A 19,408-nucleotide genomic window follows, 5' to 3' on the forward strand; every position below is an offset into this window, starting at 1 on the left:
TGTTTGCTTTTTACCACTTATTAATTTATCCGTTGTAATCAATGTTCATAAACTTATTTATTACGCCTATAAGTGTAAATCCTTCATGAAGTTAATTAAAACACCATTTTATACATGCACTGAACTGAATAAACACATTCTATCGTCTTCAGATCAAAGAGTCACACTGTGTGACGTCACATAACTTACAGTTATACCCACGAGGATCTCGTGGAGAGCATGGACACTGCTATGCAGGATTAATGTATAACTGTATGATTATTGCTTCATATAGTCTATAAGTGTGGTACAAGTTTGAAAGCTTATTGGCAGATCGTTTTACAAACATGCCATGTCGATGTTTTCTTAATCCCTTGATTGCCCTTGTTGTTTGTTTAATCCTCAAATAAATATATCACACTTCCTTTTCAACAGGCAATAAATCGTTTAGGATGGGTAGTAACTAATTAAATTGTCACAGTGGTGTATACGGTTAGGTAATCTAGCCAGGCAGTGTAAAGATAAAAATCAATAATCTTCGTCTGTGAAACTTGGTAACTATGAAAGTTATGATTGATGTCCTTTGGGTGTCCGAAAATTAGGTACGCAAAATAAATTATTTTGGGAAATAATTATGGGTGTCCAAATATTTAGAGTGTCCGAACTCTTAGGCGAATTACGGTAACTTTAATCGAAAAATATTTTTGTTGAAATTATAAACGTCTTACGATATACCGTATCCCGATCTTCAACTGTCGTTTTAACCCGTATATACTCGATCAATATGACGCGAGTAACACCCCTTTCTACATAAATCTAAACAAACTCTCGGCTTGAAATTGACCTCAGAAAAAAAGTTCAAAAAATTGTTACTGGGTATTATACGCAGGCATTTTTTTGCATCAAAATCTGAGGGAAAAAAGTGCGTCTAATACCCAGTCATTTACGGTGCTTACTCAGAAGATAACTTTAACACCATTCCGCTTTGATGAAAATGAGATTATTCTATAAACCTAATAAAAAAATTTAAAAAAAGCCTACCTACCCTTCCTATTTTTGAAAAGGATGTAACCCTAACCAAACAATTTTTGTTTTAGGCCTTATAGGTTGCATCCTTCATTTGTATAAATCTTGAACGCTTTTTAAGTTATGGACTAGGCAAAAACTACAACGACAATGACAACACCAATTAAGGCTATCACAAAACTCTGACTTGTTTCCTCCGAAAAAAAAAACATCCCAGAAAGATGAAACTAAGGGCAACAAGAAATTTCGTAAAGAACTTTTTATCATATTTTTCATAAATTTCTTTTTCATTTTTTTTTTTTTTTTATCTTGAGTTTTTAACATTATATGGGGCCATTTTGCTAGTCAATGTAATGTAAATTATTGTTGACTTCGTCATCACTTGAACAAACAGTTATGAAGATTCCCGCAGAGTAAATATTGACCAATTGTTACGTTCTGACTTCACGCCAGGCAAACAAACCAATTCCAACAAAGAGTATTATTCAGAAAAATGTTATTTGTTTTTATCATTTGACTGTGTAAACAAAGTTTCACAAATAATAGCTAACAAAGTCATTCATGAACATCCATATTTAAATAAACTTCCATATTGAATGGGAACTTCACTTTATTGATGGAAATAAAACAAACAATGCTTTCAGCATGTCAAAAAGGACAACATAACAAACGCCTTTCATGATTTGCCCTAAAATTAAATACAATCTATAAATTCATTAAATTCACAAAATTTTGTTTAGTAAAGTGAGAAGTCTCATGACGTCGAAAGGGTGAAATATAAAACCTGTCAACTTACCTCCCCTTTGAACGACAATCTCAGTTGCCTCCCCTATCGGACATTCCTTCAACACCTGAACAACTTGACTATGACTCATGTCCGCCACACTAATTCCATTTATTTGCTGAATAAAGTCGCCTTCCTGTAATATTTGACACCGTTGCCGATCTAATATCTGTTTTACTTTCTGTCCGTAAGTACTATCTGCTATCGTAAATCCAAACCCAGAATCACCTCGCACGATATCCATAGTTAATATTTCCGCTGGCCCTATCAAGTCAGGAGTATTAGAAGTATCACTTGGTCTGCTGGTAGGGTAATCTGTCACTTGATGTATACTAGCCGACTTTACAAGTTCTGGTAACGATTTCAAACTCCGCGATGACATATCGTTACGGTCCACATTTTCTCGCGAGCTGTATGAAGCAGGTGAGTTTGAGCCGCGAGTGTCGTTATGCCCGACGGCGATGGTGGTGATAATCTCGGTGTTCGGGTCATCAGGGTCGAAGGGGAGAGTGTAGCCCCGACATATTTCGAGATCCACGTGGTCACCCGGCTGAATCGTCTGGAAGACCTGTATCACGTCCTGGTGCGTGCACCCCAGAACTAAATGCCCATTCACCCGCACCAGAACATCACCTATCAAGCGGAATAAAAAATAAATATGAAAACTGCAATCTGTTCTTTTGTCAACAGTCTAAAATCACTGGTTTTCAGACATTTTTCACAAAAATTGGCTCATTCCAATACAAAAAATAAAAACAGTTGTCAAAATATGTGAGAGTGCAGCTTTTAAGAACTATAATAAGAAGAGTAAGTACCAGTTTGTAATTTCCCGTCGACGAATGCGGGCCCATTCCTGACGACATTTTTAATCTGCAAGAACTCTTCATCACGGTTATCTCCCCCAATGATCGTAAAACCAAGACCTCGCTCGCCCTTTAAAAGTCGGGTTGTGAATACCTCCCCTTTCAAGTCCTTGGGGTTTTTAACGAATACCCTTTTTGCAAGAGCTGAAACAGGATACCAAAATGTGTGAAACAGCTTATATACACAGCATAAACATATCATATTTTTTACGATACTTCCTTTGTCCCCATCTGTATGTCCATCCATTTCTGTGAAAATCATAAAATCAAAAAATGATTAACAAATATAACAAGAGCACCCACAGAGTATAAGAACACTTCTCTCCGTTAGTGGTTGTTTTCTCAGTCAATAAAATTGGTCATTCCTCAAAATTATCGCAGCCAGAGTAAGGCTAATATAAATTCATTGCTAGATTTTTATCCAAAATTATTTTTTTAATGGGGGCAGGGGGTGACATATTTTGTCGTTTTTTTTCTTCTAAAATGACTGTTTCACCATTGAATATGTGTATACAGTCCTTCTTATTGCATAAGGAACCATACACACATATTTCTACACAATCCATGAACACAATCATAACAATGCTACTTTTCTTTACCTGAAAATGTTATACACAAACACCGTAGGTAAGAATAAACGTAGTTCCCGGACAGTACTAGACCGATCACAAATACAGACCTAGGTAAAACGCTTTTATTTGAGTCAATAAAATTTAAGGGGCGGCTGAAAAAAAGGTCCTCCCACTGCAACTCATCTGATACACAATCCCTGCGTCAGATTTGGCGTTGACATTGTGTTGGCCAATGAGATTGTATTCTAAGTCAGTAAGATAACCTGAATTAAATCTTTACTATTAAGGGCTCGTCTGCTACGCTTACTTACCATTCTTAATCATTAAGATTTTAATTCATGTCATCTAACTATAACTTAACCATTAAGAATTTCAGTTTAACAACTTAATAGATATGACACCATAATTTTGTTCCTCACATGCTGAAAACACATTATAATCAAACTTAAAGTCAGTTGGAACAAATTATGTTCAAACTATTCCTTTCATTTCGAAACAGGAGCTCTTTCAGAATATTTGTAATAAAATAACACAATGGACTTCTCTTTCTATTTATAGTCATTTACCATGAACGTGCAAAATATCAAAGACAGTTTTACTTTTTATTTATTTCAGTTAACAGTTAACAGTCCATGTGGACAGAAAATTCATAGAAATAAAAACTTCAGACGGTAATAATTAAAATGTTGTAGTATTACATTAGAACATAAGAACATTTTTACTTTTAAGCCAAATAAAAATAATGTCCTGATTACTGCTTTTGTGGACAAAAATAGAATAGGTTACTTAGGTAGGGAAAACAATTGATTATGTATGATGTATGTATATCACTGTATGGTTTAAAGGTACTCGCTCAAGTTTTTGGACCAAAAATTATTGTTCCCAGTAACGCATCTGAAAACACTTATTTTATCATTACTTCACTCTATGATATTGAATTTGCAGAAAAAAATACAGTTACCATATGGTATAAAAAAGTATTTTGGTTTTAGTGGAGTGCGAACCCACACCGGTCAAGTCAATTTTTTTGAGAAAACCGACGCCTTAACCATAAGGCCACCAGAACTTATCCAAAAGTGCTAGACATAAAAATTTGACCCCTTTACAGTACATTGATAACATCACAGTCATGATAATGTCAATAAACCAATCACGCAACAACAAAGCAGTTATTTAGTGATTATTAGCCTTTTTAACACTGATGAAAATTGTGGTCTTCAAAGACAAATATTTGAGCAAATATCAGCATTTGCCGAGGGGTTCTAACTTTTTGTATCTTAGCTTTAACGCTCAGCTAATGATTTGCCACACTTTTATTTAGTCATACAAAAAAGTGGGTTTTACAATAACATGGGCGTGCACCTTTACGTAAACATTCTGACATTAATGTTTCCAAGAAAGAAAAAACATATAAGTAGACTGTATCACTTTGTATTAATAATAGTGCCATACAGTTTATATTTCCAATAACATATATAAATAAAAAAAATTAATCCCTCCCCCCAACCCCAACAAAAAAAAATTAGGGGCCTAAAAATATGGTCCTTAGGTAACAGTAACTGCAACATTATTTTTATTTTATTGGCCTTTAATAAGTTTGTCTGAGGATTTTCTCAGTACTATGAATTGCACTTGGCAACTGTGCAGATTTGTCTAGTATTACAAAGTTATCCGCAGAAGATGAAATATTAAATTTTCTGATGCATAATTTATGTAGTGCAGATGTAACCTTGATATTAAAATATTCTTATAATAACAATGATGTTTTAATAATCTTGGAAAATTAATTTCCTTTATTTTATCCCTGCAAAACATTTACACATGGGCAATACATATAACAGGGTATTGGTTAGTGCCATTTAATCAAAACTGTGACTCCTCGCCAAAGCATTTTATTTTGTTCACATAGTTAAAAGTTATTGATTAAAAGTGTTAAAACAACTATAATTAAATAAGCATTTTTTTCTGTTTTTCATGTAGTTTTTTTAAAGGTTGTTTTCTTCAAAAACAATCTTATTTTCATTGATTTTAACATGCAGTTTTTTGTTTTTTTCTCATGTCTTCTTAATATAACTTGACAAAAAAATCAAGCCATTTTTATTCCGGTGCGAGGGAATTGAAGTTTCAATCAACATTTTTAGTGACTAAAGTTATAAATATAAACTGATAAATGAAGTAAGTAGTTTAAAAGTCTTACACACAAAATTGTATGAAATTCATATCTGACCTAAAGTTCTCAGAAATATCTCATACACAAAGGGAGCTAACAAATATAAGCTAACAACATCAAAATCTACCAAGTCACTGGGTAAGTGATCTCCCTTCACCAAAATACAAAAAACAATAATCAAAATGCACAAATAACATGCCAAAACAACAAACAGAAATAAAATCAACGGCATTAATATAGCATCAAGCATACAATACATAAAACAAACAAAAAAACATTCTGGGGCCCATTTCAAATGGATTTTAGTGGTATCTTTAATTATCTTAAATATGAATAAATATCAAATATGGCATCAATTATTTTAATTCCTTCAATTCCTGTTTTTTTACAATGCTGGCTAGAGTTCTATTTACTTTAATATGTAGCAAAATAATGAAAGTATGGCATTAAGAAAATTTAGATTTGCCACTAAAATGTATTGAAACTTTCCCATGACATTTACGAAACATTTGATCAGAAAATGTCATGACAGGGTAAAAATCAGTGAGTAAATAATATTTTCGGTGCATCTTGGGTTAGACAGTGAAATTACATTTTCTGAGTGCAAAAATGTTTTTTTATAAACAATCCCCCCCCATCCCCCCCCCTAAAAAATAAACACTTTCTTCATAATTATCAAATAATTTATCAAATCGGACTACTAATACCCTGTTTAAATTTCATTAAGTTTGTGATGAAAGAAAATTAAACATTTCTTCCCCAATTTTGTTAAAATGTGACAGTTTTCTAACTGTAATTGTGCACCCTAAGTTTAAGTAAGCTAATCTCAACTTTGGTACACCAAAATATTGCTGCTTAAATTCTGATATTAGTTATAATTCACATTTTTGTATTAAAAAATAAATGTATGTGATTGTATTTATGTATAACCTTTCTTTTCGCTTTCACATTGGGCCGAATGTTCAGAATCTTGTTAAAGTTAACGTCATTCACATCTTCGTTGTTAACTTTAATGGATGGACATGTGATCAGCTGTATTTCTAACGGACATGTGATCTGCTGTATTTCTAACAAGATTTGAGACTTCTATTGCAGCTGTATGTGTTTTATTCAATTACATGAACACATCATAGATGAGTTCACCTTTTAAAGTTAACAATGATGCTGTAAACAACGTTCAGAAATGTTCTGAACAAAAAGCCCAACATCATTTATTCAACCTACAATAATTCCTCCCAGAATCAGGGGTTATAACAGCTTATAATTGTTAATCCAGCAAAAGAAGGGGGGGTGGGGGGTGGTGGGGGGGTGGGAGGGGCTTTTTAAGTATGAGGGATTTGTTGCTTAAGGCAGGGTTAACAGACTTTTAAGTCCCCTTTTGTTTCCAAAGTCATTTATATTCATTTCAAGGTACTTTTTACTGTTTTAGATGCAAAAGTCCAAACATATCCAAAATCTTTACAACTGTACAATGTCTGAAGATTATAAAGCGTTCAATCCGGTTTTCAAGCTTAATGCTGATCATAAGAACCCCTGTAGAATGCAGTTTAGAGATGCGACAACATTTAAGTTGCAATTGACCCTATTTCATTTTAGTTTTTTGTTTATTTTCAGTTTTCAATGACCCGGGTGCACAATTTAACACGGAACATAACAAAATAACATAATGGTGGGTATGTGTGGTCTAAAAAAAGTTGTGTTTCTGGTTTCGCACAGAATACAGAAAGTCTGAATGTCAATAAATTTTTAAACAAAAGAAATACCAATAACTTATTGTTCCAAATTTCGTAAAAAATAAGTCATCAGTATAATTCGCGGAAATTTAACAAATCAGTTAATCAACGCAAGACTGGCATATCTTGATATATAATAACAGAACAAATTTACACCCATTTTGTCATAACCCCTTGAAATGACCATTCTATTTTTAAAAATAACATTAAATAACGTTACAGTCATAGTTGTTAAAATAAATGGTCAGTCGGGAATCCAGAAACACAACTTTTTTTCAGGCCTGAGTGAAACATAAACACAAACCTCTTTTGCTCGCAGGATTCTTCTGTTTTCTGGATCGGGGACGGTAGGCTGAAGAACAGCAGAGACAAGAACGTGCTGCGAAATCAAACGTAGCGTAAACCACTGCATGCCACACACCGTTACATAGAGGGTAGGGGGGTAGCTATGCCAATGTTAATGTTGATGCTACGCAACATCTACTTTCTTACCGTTGCCCCCTTTTGCCCTAACATTCCCAAACTCCACCCCCCCCCATTTTTGTCCATAATTTTCATTAACTTTTGCAACTATCCAATGTTCTGCGCTGTGCAGGATTTGTCAATTTCGCTAGCTACACCCCTGGATGGACGCCATTCGCTCAAGGTAACAGTGTTGTAACTCTCTTAAAACATTTGGATCGTTAGTTACAACAGAGTTATGTTGAACATGTTGGCCTTTAACACGTGGGATCAAGCTAGAGAGAGACTAGGAAAAGTAACAGGGTGTACTTTAGCACAAGCCCGCAAGCCCGCGAGTGCACTGGTAAAAATCTTTCCGGGCTTGTTCAAATGTTTGAAATATATATAAAGAGCTTTTTAATGTGTTGATGCAAAGCAGTATTTAAGGAATTGACTTGTTCATCCAAGTCTAATTATTATTTCAATGACTGGACTTATTTTCAATTTTTCAGTTTGATAATTATCAAAATGCGTCTATTATTTTAGCCCCCAAACAAGTTATTTCATGCCGATATATAAAAATATATAGTAAAATTGAATTTTTCCAAACTATTTTATCTAACTTATCAATTTAGTCTAGCTTGACCCCTGGGGCTGTATTCAATATCAATCTTAGATCTGACTCAGCTTTAAGAGTTTTGACTGGACTGTAAAAATAAATGGCCAATAGACTGAATGGAATCACTGAGGCATATCTAAGGATAGGAGTGATTTCATTGGACTGTAAAAATAACTAGCCAATAAACTAAATGGAATCACTGAGGTATGTCTAAGGATATGAGCATTTTGATTGGACTGTAAAAATAACTAACCAATAGACTGAATGGATCACTAAGGCGTGTCTAAGGTTAAGAATAAGAATGATATTGAATTCAGCCCCTGGCTGACTGTTAGTTAATAAGTTCAGAACCAGTGTTTTCTGAATAAAAAAAAAGTCAAAAGCACTTCACCCTAATTTGGGACGATACTAAAAATTGACACCATTTAGAAGTGTAATATAAAACAGCAGCAGTTGTACAATTCGTTTTAACTTTACAACATTTTGTTATCAGATTTATTTACAAATATAACTGCATAATGACAATGGAATTAAATTAACATTTAATAAAAGAGTTCAGAAAATATGAAAGATTTCAGCATTTATTTTCCAAAGAAAAACATGATATTTTCTATTTATATATTATATGACTTCGCTAACACTTAAAACGATGCCGACTCCTACAATTCCAGGTGAATTCAAAACTAAAATTTGGTTTGGAAATTAAAACTCCACATTATCAGAAATAGAAGAAAACAAATAGTTACATTATTGATTAGAAACAGCATTCTTTTTTTTCAAATCACTTATTAATATAATGAAATATTACATTAAAGCGAAACACATATCATTCAAGCGAGGTCTAAAGAAATGAACAAATAACCATGGTTTTTCATGCAAATATGTTACAATGCTTGGCAAACAACATGATTGTCCTATAATGTGCAAATTATACAGCTATTCAAATACTTTTCAATTCATATCATGTATTATATTTTACACTAATTTACCCTGTATGATTGAATGACGACACCTTTTGGCCATCTTCTTTAAAAGTACCTTAGACATTTCAGAAAAAAGGATCTTAGATGCTTCTGTAAAGGACCATAGCTGTTTGAGTAAAGGACCTTAGACTCTTCAGTAAAGGACCATAGCTGTTTGAGTAAAGGACCTTAGACTCTTCAGTAAAAGGACCTTAGTTGTTTAATTAAAGTACCTTAGTCGCTACAGTAAAAGGACCATAGCTGTTTAAGTAAAGGATCTTAGTCGCTACAGTAAAATTACCTTAGTTATTTAAGTAAAGTACCTTAGTCGCTACAGTAAAAGGACCTTAGTTGTTTAAGTAAAGTACCTTAGTCGCTTCAGTAAAAGGACCTTAGTTGTTTAAGTAAAGTACCTTAGTCGCTTCAGTAAAAGAACCTTAGTTGTTTAAGTAAAAGACCTTAGACTCTTCAGTAAAATGACCTTAGTTGTTTAAGTAAAGTACCTTAGTCGCTACAGCAAAAGGACCTTAGTTGTTTAAGTAAAGTACCTTAGTCGCTTCAGTAAAAGGACCTTAGTTGTTTAAGTAAAGGATCTAAGTCGCTACAGTAAAAGGACCTTAGTTGTTTAAGTAAAGGATCTTAGTCGCTTCAGTTAAAGGACCTTAGTTGTTTAAGTAAAGGATCTTAGTCGCTTCAGTTAAAGGACCTTAGTTGATTAAGTAAAGGATCTTAGTCGCTACAGTAAAAGGACCTTAGTTGTTTAAGGAAAGGATCTTAGTCACTACAGTAAAAGGACCTTAGTTGTTTAAGTAAAGGATCTTAGTCGCTACAGTAAAAGGACCTTAGTTGTTTAAGTAAAGTACCTTAGTCGCTACAGTAAAAGGACCTTAATTGTTTAAGTAAAGGATCTTAGTCGCTTCCGTAAAAGGACCTTAGTTGTTTAAGTAAAGGATCTTAGTCGCTACAGTAAAAGGACCTTAGTTGTTTAAGTAAAAGACCTTAGTCACTTCGGTAAAAAGGACCCTAGTTGTTTAAGTAAAGTACCTTAGTCGCTTCCGTAAAAGGACCTTAGTTGTTTAAGTAAAAGACCTTAGTCACTTCGGTAAAAAGGACTATAGTTGTTTGAGTAAGAGATCTCATAAATTTGTTGAAACAACTCACGCTGCAAATGAGATGCTAAGATAATTTTCATTTATTACCATGGTCTTTATTAAAAGGAGTGCCATCGGTAGCTATGATTAATTCTACATCTATATAAACTTGTTTCCACTAGAAAAAAATACTAGAAAAATGTCTTTTGAGAATGCATCTACTTCCAAAAGGCAGTACTACATTAGCACACTACCATTAGAGTGTTATTGAGAGACTAGTGCTATTTAATTAAAGCAAAATGAAAACCATGGCTTTGTATTTTCAACCCCAACCTGAGAGAACTAATGATACTACAGGTTCCTTTCTTTGTGAAAAGAAATTAATTTACTTCAGGTTTCGATGAAACGTGTTAAAACGTATGGGAATTCATTATAATCAACTGGGCAGTAGTTCAACATTTCTAACCTTTTTTAACATCTGACTGCTTCTTTAAAAATTGTGAACTTTTGTCCTCTTAAAAATTATATTTATTACTATATATAGTTTTGTGTTTAATAAATCACTTGTAATGAGAAACCTCTTATACAAGCATATTATCCTAGTTTTTTATTCAGAACAAGAGCACGGGAGAGGGAACACAAACGCTTGTCTATTTTTCAGTTGAAACAGAGGCATACTAATACAACAATTAATTAATGAATGAATTGCGGGATTGATGTCTTTATCAGGGTATGATTGCAATTGGGGTGGTTAAAACGTGTGGAGTCCGAAGAACTCCACACATACTTTGATCCTGCAAATTCAGCCCGCTCATCCAGTGATAACAGCAATTGCCGAAAGGAATGGAAGTTGAGGTGTAAATATTATAGCATAAGTTATAAGGCTTGCTGTAAATATGTGCAAAACTGTCACGGGCAACATGTTTACCAAGTAACATTTTAATACGCTCAAAGGTTTTTTAGACAAGGACTAGCTTTAAGTTTTTGCCCAACAATTATAACGCCAATGACAACAACGCCACGACAACAACGCCAACGACAACAACACCAACGACACCAAGACTATGACAATAACGATGACAATATTTTTTATCCTTAAACTGACATGAAAAAATCAGGTAGGTTAATAAAATCAAAGAGATAGATAGTTGTTATATAACAAATATTTAATCCTTCATATCTTTATAAAGATTTTAAAGATGGATAAAATTCACATGATTTTGAGGCAAGTGTTATAACAGTTCTGGCTACAGAAATTTTCAAGTGCAGCGAAGAAAACAGGTGCTCATATTCTAATTTTCTTGTGCTGAGTAATAATCACTAAATCTACTGGTTATTATAAGAATCTCAGACAGACTGACTTGTCATTTTTTTTCAGATAGGATTTACATCTCCAAAAATATTATGTACTGACAATTTTTATAATTGAAAAAAAAATCGGCGATTTCTTCTCCAGGGGGAGCGTTTCCAATAAAATCTTAGTCATGAATTGAAATCACCTAAGTTTCATTATTTCGCTTCATTTTTGTGTGAATTGAACTTTAGTTGAAAATATATAAATAACTGATAAATAGCCATTTGTGATGTTTACACAGAATTAAGATTAAGAACTTAAGTTATGACTCAAATATTTTATTGAAATAGCCCACAAAACATCGTGAATAAAATGGCTTATAATTTTGATTTGTGAAAAGTATAATATTATCCTCTGAGCATCATGAACATATACAGCAGTAAATGAACGAAATACTGCGTGTTATCATATGATAATAAAATCCCTATTCACGCCAGTTGAAAGTTTTGATTTATTTTTTATGTAAATGGCAAATCAGTCTTCATTTTCTGGAGAAAAACATTCAGATTTTAACACTGGACTAAAAGCTTTCCAGGCTAATGTTTCAAAATACATCAGGATTTAACAATCATTCAATATTTCACTGAATTTGCTATGAAATGGAACAGGAAAGCTGCAGACCAAACACAAACGCTTGTCGTTTTATTTTTTTAGTCAAACAAGGGGATAACTCAATAATTATTACAGCTGGAGTGACAGGTCTTGTTGTAAATCTGTTTATTTTCTTTGGCAACATTTATACCAAGTTTCTGTTTGAATATCTTGAACAGTTTCAAAGCTATGGCAAAGGTAAACGTTTTTGCATGTGGACATCACAATGATGCTAACAAAGCCAATGACATCACGGCTATGACAACACCTCAACTTACTTTCTTCAAAAACCAGATGAGAACTGTTTTCTTTTATTACTTGTGAAAAATAATTAAGTTTTCTTAGACAGATAATAACTGACTTTTTCAAGCATGGTTTTATTACTAAATTTTTTAGGGAATAATTTAACTTGCTTATCATTTTATCCTCATTTTCAAAACCAGTTCCTGCACCATTATCACATTAATTATGCAATTATGCAAATGAGCCATGCTTCCATCTAGCAGAAGGCACCGGCAAAAATGCCTGTATAAACATAAGGCATGTTTATTTCTGTCTTCGGGAAGTAAAATGGAGGAATCTGCGTCAAAAATACCTGGCGGAGTGTTTCTGCCGTTCATGTCAGCGTCGCTGATTGACCGCCGCGCCACGTCACCGTTCTTTCCTCGTCTTGGTAAGGTATTACTGTTGTTTATTTCATCTGAAATGGGCAAAAACAATCAGAAATAACTTGCTTCAACATTGAGCTAGTAAAGAGTATTCTGGGCAAACATGAGAATTTTTACTTATCAAGGCAAGTTTACACTAATAAAGGCCAATTTATGATAATAATTGCATGATTACACTAATAAAGTTATGTTTAACTAACAAAGGCATGATTACACTAACAAAGGCATGATTACACTAATTAAGGCATGATTTCACTAACAAAGGCATGATTACACTAATTAAGGCATGATTTCACGAACAAAGGCATGGTTACACTAACAAAGGCATGATTACACTAATTAAGGCATGAATTCACTAACAAAGGCACGATTACACTAATTAAGGCATGATTTCACTAAAAAAGGCAAGCTTACTCCAGTAAAGGCGTATTTACACTACAAAAAGCAAGTTTACTCTAATACAGACAATTTAACTCTAATAATGGCAAGTTTACACTAATAAAGGCATTATAACACTAATCAAGTTAACACTAATAAAGACATGATTACACTTATCAAGTTTACACTAATAAAGACATGATTACACTAATCAAGTTAACACTAATAAAGGCATGATTACACTAATCAAGTTAACACTAATAAAGGCATGATTACACTAATCTAGTTTACAATAATGAAGACATGATTACACTAATTACACTAATTAAGTTTACACTAATAAAGACATGATTACAATAATCAAGTTTACACTAATAAAGGCATGATTACACTAATCAAGTTTACACTAATAAAGGCATGATTACACTAATCAAGTTAACACTAATAAAGGCAAGTTAACATGAATATTGTCTCTTCATACAGCAGAATTTTTTTTTTTGTTGAAGTATCCAAAAACGCATTATGTAACAACAATTGAATTACAATGTTCAATCTCTCAGTGGTATTAAAAACATAAGGCCTGATTTCTTTCAAAATTTCCCAAGGGACAGTTGCTATTCTTATTAAATTAAGAACCCCCCTACAGCTTAATAATCAATGTCTTTTCCGAGACGATGCAATAATATGGCAGATCACGCAAGCAAAAAAAAGTGCAAGAATTTTACAAATTGAGACGGCATCAGGGCCCCTTTTAAATAAAGATCGGAAGGCAGAAAGCTGCACTCTCAAGATTGACAGTTTTGACTTTTATATTAATTTTCATCTCAAAATCAGCTGATTTTGGCATCAATTTAGTAAAATAAGATAACTCAAATTAGAACAGATCTCAATTATTTGGAAAATTGCCGTAAAAACTTGTTTTTGTTAAAAAAAGAAAAGCGATAGTAAAGCTTTTAGCCATAACACATAAATTTTGGAACTTAAATATGAAAAACTGCGATAAAATCATTAGTCAGCAGTCTTATATCACTTGTTTTCAGACATAAAGACAAAAATTGACTCGTTCCAATTAAAAAAAAAAGTTGTCAAAACAGTATATCTTTGAGATGTGATGCCGATATAAATTTTGATACCAAAACCAAGACAAGACTTTCACTGTTTTCCTTCGAAAGTAGGCAAGATTAATTAATAACTCATTCATTAATAAGTCCGGCCACTCATTACAGTATAAGGTAGGTATTTCTCAATACCAGTATTTTTCACCATACCCGCTGTTGCACTTTTCTTTATTGCCGTCCCAGGATGTTCGTACTGCGTCTTCCTGTTCACGTGACTGAAATGAAAAAAACAAACATTTAATAGCCTCTCTATATTTTTTTTTTCATGTTTAGATTATGATTTTAGAAAGTTGACTTTCTTTTGAAATAGTTAAAAGAAAATTTGTTGGGGTGTTTTTTTGCGTCATGAGTCTCCAATCCACACACAAGTTTAATCCAGAACTTTGTGTAATCACCACCATCCATTTGAAGAAACCTAAACGCATACAAGTTATAAGTCCATCAAAACAGCAATGTCTTACTATCTTAAAACAAGAGCTCAGCAGAGCGTAACACTGCTGTTCAACTGTCTAAATTAAAGAATATTTTAGCCACTCAAGGGGCATAATTCTCAACAACTATTAAAGCCGGAGTTATGAGTCTTCCTTCCCATGTACACATTTTCTCTCTGGGAACACTGATGTACCAAATTTCATTCAAATAGGATAATAGAGCAGTTTATGTCCAAGGTTAAAAATCTGCACTAAATGTTGAAATCAATACCTGGACTTCTTCTCCATGAAAATTCTCCTAATTTTATTTTATTTAAAAAAAATCCAACTGACTATAAAAACCGACCTGGGTCACCCAAAACAAAATAATATTTTTTTGTTTAGGCCAAAGCAAGTTTAAGAGGCTACGACCTTTCCTAAAACTGTTTCCAAAGCCATTTATATCCATTTCAATGTACTGCTATATTTTATGCAAAAAGCCAATAAAAAACACAAAATTTACAACTGAATATAATTTGAAAGTTCCCAAACTTAATCATCTCTGTTCATTTCGTTGTAAATAATAACATAAAACGTTGAAAATGTATTAAACGCTAATTATATTTTAGTCCTTTGGTGGTTGGATCAACTGTTTGAAGTAGTTACTCAGAAATAATTGGATAATAAAATGAATTGACAGCACATTGTGTAATATGACCAACAAACAACATCAATAGCTTAGCTAAGACACACTGTATTAAACATAATATTTTTTTTAAATAAAATTGATTTAATAATAAAAATAAAGAGTCGGAATTTCTGAATTTTAACACACATCACATTTTATCATATGATGTTGCTAAGGTCTAAAAAAAAAAAAAATTGGTTAGGGTTACCTGACCCTACCAATGAAAATAGGCGCTGACTCTACCGTTTTTATAGTCAGTTGATAAAAATAAATATATATATTTTTTTTTTTAATATTTACTTTAAACCTTGAACACTAAAATAACACAGAATATTTCTTCAACACCATTATCCAATGATGAAAATAGCATTCTTATATAGCTTATTAAAACATAAACCTATTTTTGAAAAGGATAATATATTCGTGTAAAAAGACAGCAAGGGAAATCTGGCATATGAACATCTTACACTAGATTTAATAGTTTAAGGATAAACATGAATGAAACCCTTACTAAACAAAAACCATTTGGCCGTTTTTCGAGTGGATATACAGCCACTATGTGATTTCTTAAAACGGACTTCATTTTGCCAGGACGACATTTAGCATCAATTTTCTTTACAATAAAAATGAACCAAATCTTTATTTTCATCACAAATGTTTAATGCTATAAAACAATTCACATTTGTTGTCATTTAATACAAATTTTTATGACAATATGTAAAAAAGGAATTATAAGCTCACTTTAAAAGGCTTATAACCTTATTTCATAATTTTTTAATTAAATCGCAGCTTATGTAAGATTTTTCATGTATTTTATTTTCCACATTATTCCACACTGAAAAATAAAATACCATTTCAATTTCTTGACAAATATGAAATATTAAGCTTACGTGGCTGTCTTTCTCAAACTCCAAAACATTTTGCTACGTCACGCGTCACCACAAAAGAAAACCAACTTTTTCACAAAATTATTCTGAAACCTAAAATCCCACCATTGTATTCAAAACTATCTGTATTCTCAGTAAAACCAAAGTCGAGACATCCTCAAAATTCCTCTCCGTTCAAGTTGACGGTAAAAATTTCAACAAAGGAAAAACAATTTCTGCTCTAAAAGTTGTATTATCATGTGACGAGCAATTCTGCTTGCTAATATTGCTAGTTTGTCGAGCTAAAAGTCAATATCCCGGAAAACCCCTTAACCGATGGCTTTACAGAGTTTTCCCATCATATTGTTACACAGTTTTATTCTCCTAATTTGTCCAAAATAGGGCCTTTTAGCAATTTTATTAGCCAGATAGACTTGTTCACAGATTTCTGATGTAAAACTGTTGTGATGATAATTGCAAACACAGTCTGAACCATTCTCGGTGTGAAATTAGTCCATTACCAGCATTTTCTGTTGTCTTTTTGTGCTTAGAAATGTGTTATTTTATTTATTAAATGATATCTTCTGCTAACTGATAGCGTACATTCTGTGTTCCGATTGCAATTAAAATAATAAAATATTTGTTTCAGTCTATCCCAGAAATTAATGAAGTGATAAATACATAATTTTCCTTCCATACCGTAATTGCCCTAATACCCACACTCTCCTCCCTCCCTAAGACTCTCTTTTGCCCGAAATCATGTCCAAATTCCTAAGTTTAATCTGGTGGTCTGTAACCTTTAAGTTGTTCACTTTGGTAAGCTTTATAGATTTCATTTTTTTATTTTATTTTTTTTGAATAATGATAATCAATATGAAAGTCCTAGAATCTGTGATATGCTCAGGAAAACCACCTAAACATGTGCAACTATAAAGATATGTACTTTGATAAGGACAAATATTTTTATACACAAAAGTTGAGTGCTTTATGCAAAATGGATGTTACATGCTCATTATCCATATGAAATATTGCACGTCTGTCCTATACTGAGCCCTAAAAATGCATCTAAGAAAAGCAACAAGTCACTGAGTATTGTAGCAATACAATGTTTCTTCACCAGATATGCTGCCATGGTCATAATAGTATTAAATGAATTGCTTAAATTCTAAATGACCCTTGACTACAAAAAAATCCTATGACTACATGTAGCTTCCATATACTTCCTGAATTATCCAAGATCCAGTGAAACAGTTGTATTCTAACCCTATTTGTTGCCATAGCAACCACAATAAAATATGTGATTAATACTCCTAAGGTCATCTATCTACATACCAAGTTTTATTAACCTAGCTTGAACACTTCTCATGTCATTGCAGCATCAAGTCCAAAAGTGGTACATTTTTGCTATTTTGTTGCAATTTCACTGCCATAGCAACCACAATTATTGTGAAACATGTGCATAATCTTCAAATGGCAATCTATCCACATACCAACTTTCAATAACCTTGCTTGCATACTACTTGAATTATTTTAGGATCCTGTAAAAAAAGTAGCATTTTTACCCTTGTTGTTGCCATAGCAACCACAATTTTAGTCCGAATTCTTAAAAACTAAATATGATTAATCTTTATCATCCTTACTTGCATTATGCTCAAGTTACTGCAGCATCTAGTCAAAATGCAATATTTTTACTATTCTAGTTGCTATTTTGTTGCCAGAGCAACCACAATTATTATCTGAAGTTTACTAAAGTTAACAATATTATTAACAGCATTTTTGTTAACTTTTTAACTGTGAACTATTTGATGATGTGCCCAAATATTCAAATATAAACAAGTTCAGCTGAAACATTTATCGCAAATATTGTTAAATTACAGCAAATCAAAAGTGTATGACCATAAAACTTCCCGAGCAGTAACGGTTGGAAAGTTGACAAAGATGGCGTTAATGAAGATTCTGAACAATTCCTAGGCCCATTGTTTATTTGTGTGTATTTTTGTTTGTTGCCGTGCTAAACGTTTATTGCCCGATGTCCTGCTGTTCACAATATTCAATGAAAATTACAGATACCATTAGTCACACTACCTGGAAAATATAAATCATTTCCGTAGAGTTCTGGAACATTATTTTGGGAAACAAAGGCAACAATCGTGAGGCAAAAGTGTAGTCCCCACCTCCCCTCCGCCCCCTTGCCTACCAAACACACCTAATTTTTCTCGGAGACTGCAAAAAAGGAGTTTTTAATGACTTTTAGACCCATCTTTTAGCTCCCAGGAACCCCAAAAGCGCCCACCAACCAAGAGGATGTTTTCAGCCTAAATTAAGACCATCAGTTTCTGGTACTCCAATATTTCATTTTAAAATTTTGCACTGTTAGAAATTCTCCTATTTTGGTTTGCAAATGTACTTAGCATTTCAAGTCTTTAATGCATTTGTTGATCCTAACTTTAAATCCGCCCTGATTCAAATTCAGTGCAACATCTGTCGATTGTCTTCCCACATGAAAGTGAACTCTGATTGGCAGCCATCAGCTATTTGGCAAATACTTTGACTTAGCATCATGAATTTACTGCTTAAAATGGGGCAGTATGCATTGGTTTTACATTAACCAATCCATCAAATCATAGTTTTAAACTATGCTGAGAAGTGATGACATGGTAACGTTACAAGCGAACATCTTTGAAGTGCAGAAATGGTATTGTTCAAACTGTACAATTTGACTGTATGATATTGAAAATGTAATTTAATTAACTGATTAGTAAGTACACTTTGCGAGTACCCTTTGCTAAGTTCATTTAAAAACAGTAGTCAAGTCACATTTATGACAATGTCACATGTCAGGTTTCAAATGTATCTTTCATGTTAATGGTTAAACATGTGTTATACATTAACTTTTTAAGAACCCAATATTATATAAACAACCTTCATGGGCAAAGAGAACTTTTCCCAAACATTAGGCCATCTATAAAAACAATTGGTTTGCAATGCTGTTATCCATGCTAATTTCAGTTGGTTGATAGGTCAGGAATTATTTCTATGACTGAAGCCACAATGAATAAATCCTTTTAGTTATTTCCACACCCACATTTTATGGT

The 19,408-nt window shown here is 32.9% G+C and overlaps 1 protein-coding gene across 6 annotated transcripts in view; it reads right to left on the minus strand.

Annotated features, from left to right (window-relative positions):
• LOC128217047 (membrane-associated guanylate kinase, WW and PDZ domain-containing protein 3-like) overlaps positions 1-19,408 on the minus strand; it is a 97,957-nt gene that overhangs the window by 23,237 nt on the left and 55,312 nt on the right. For 5 of the 6 annotated variants that reach the window (XM_052923874.1, XM_052923877.1, XM_052923876.1 and 2 more), the window contains 5 exons: positions 14,500-14,564; positions 12,781-12,885; positions 7,432-7,479; positions 2,605-2,796; positions 1,802-2,422 (listed from right to left, as the gene is read on the minus strand). In XM_052923874.1, the coding sequence (XP_052779834.1) occupies positions 1,802-2,422; positions 2,605-2,796; positions 7,432-7,479; positions 12,781-12,885; positions 14,500-14,564 (1,031 nt within the window). The remainder of the gene's footprint in view (positions 1-1,801; positions 2,423-2,604; positions 2,797-7,431; positions 7,480-12,780; positions 12,886-14,499; positions 14,565-19,408) is intronic. The other variant, XM_052923875.1, reaches the window with a different exon arrangement.

This window comes from Mya arenaria, chromosome 14 (genome assembly GCF_026914265.1).
Source record: "Mya arenaria isolate MELC-2E11 chromosome 14, ASM2691426v1".
NCBI lineage: Eukaryota > Metazoa > Mollusca > Bivalvia > Myida > Myidae > Mya > Mya arenaria.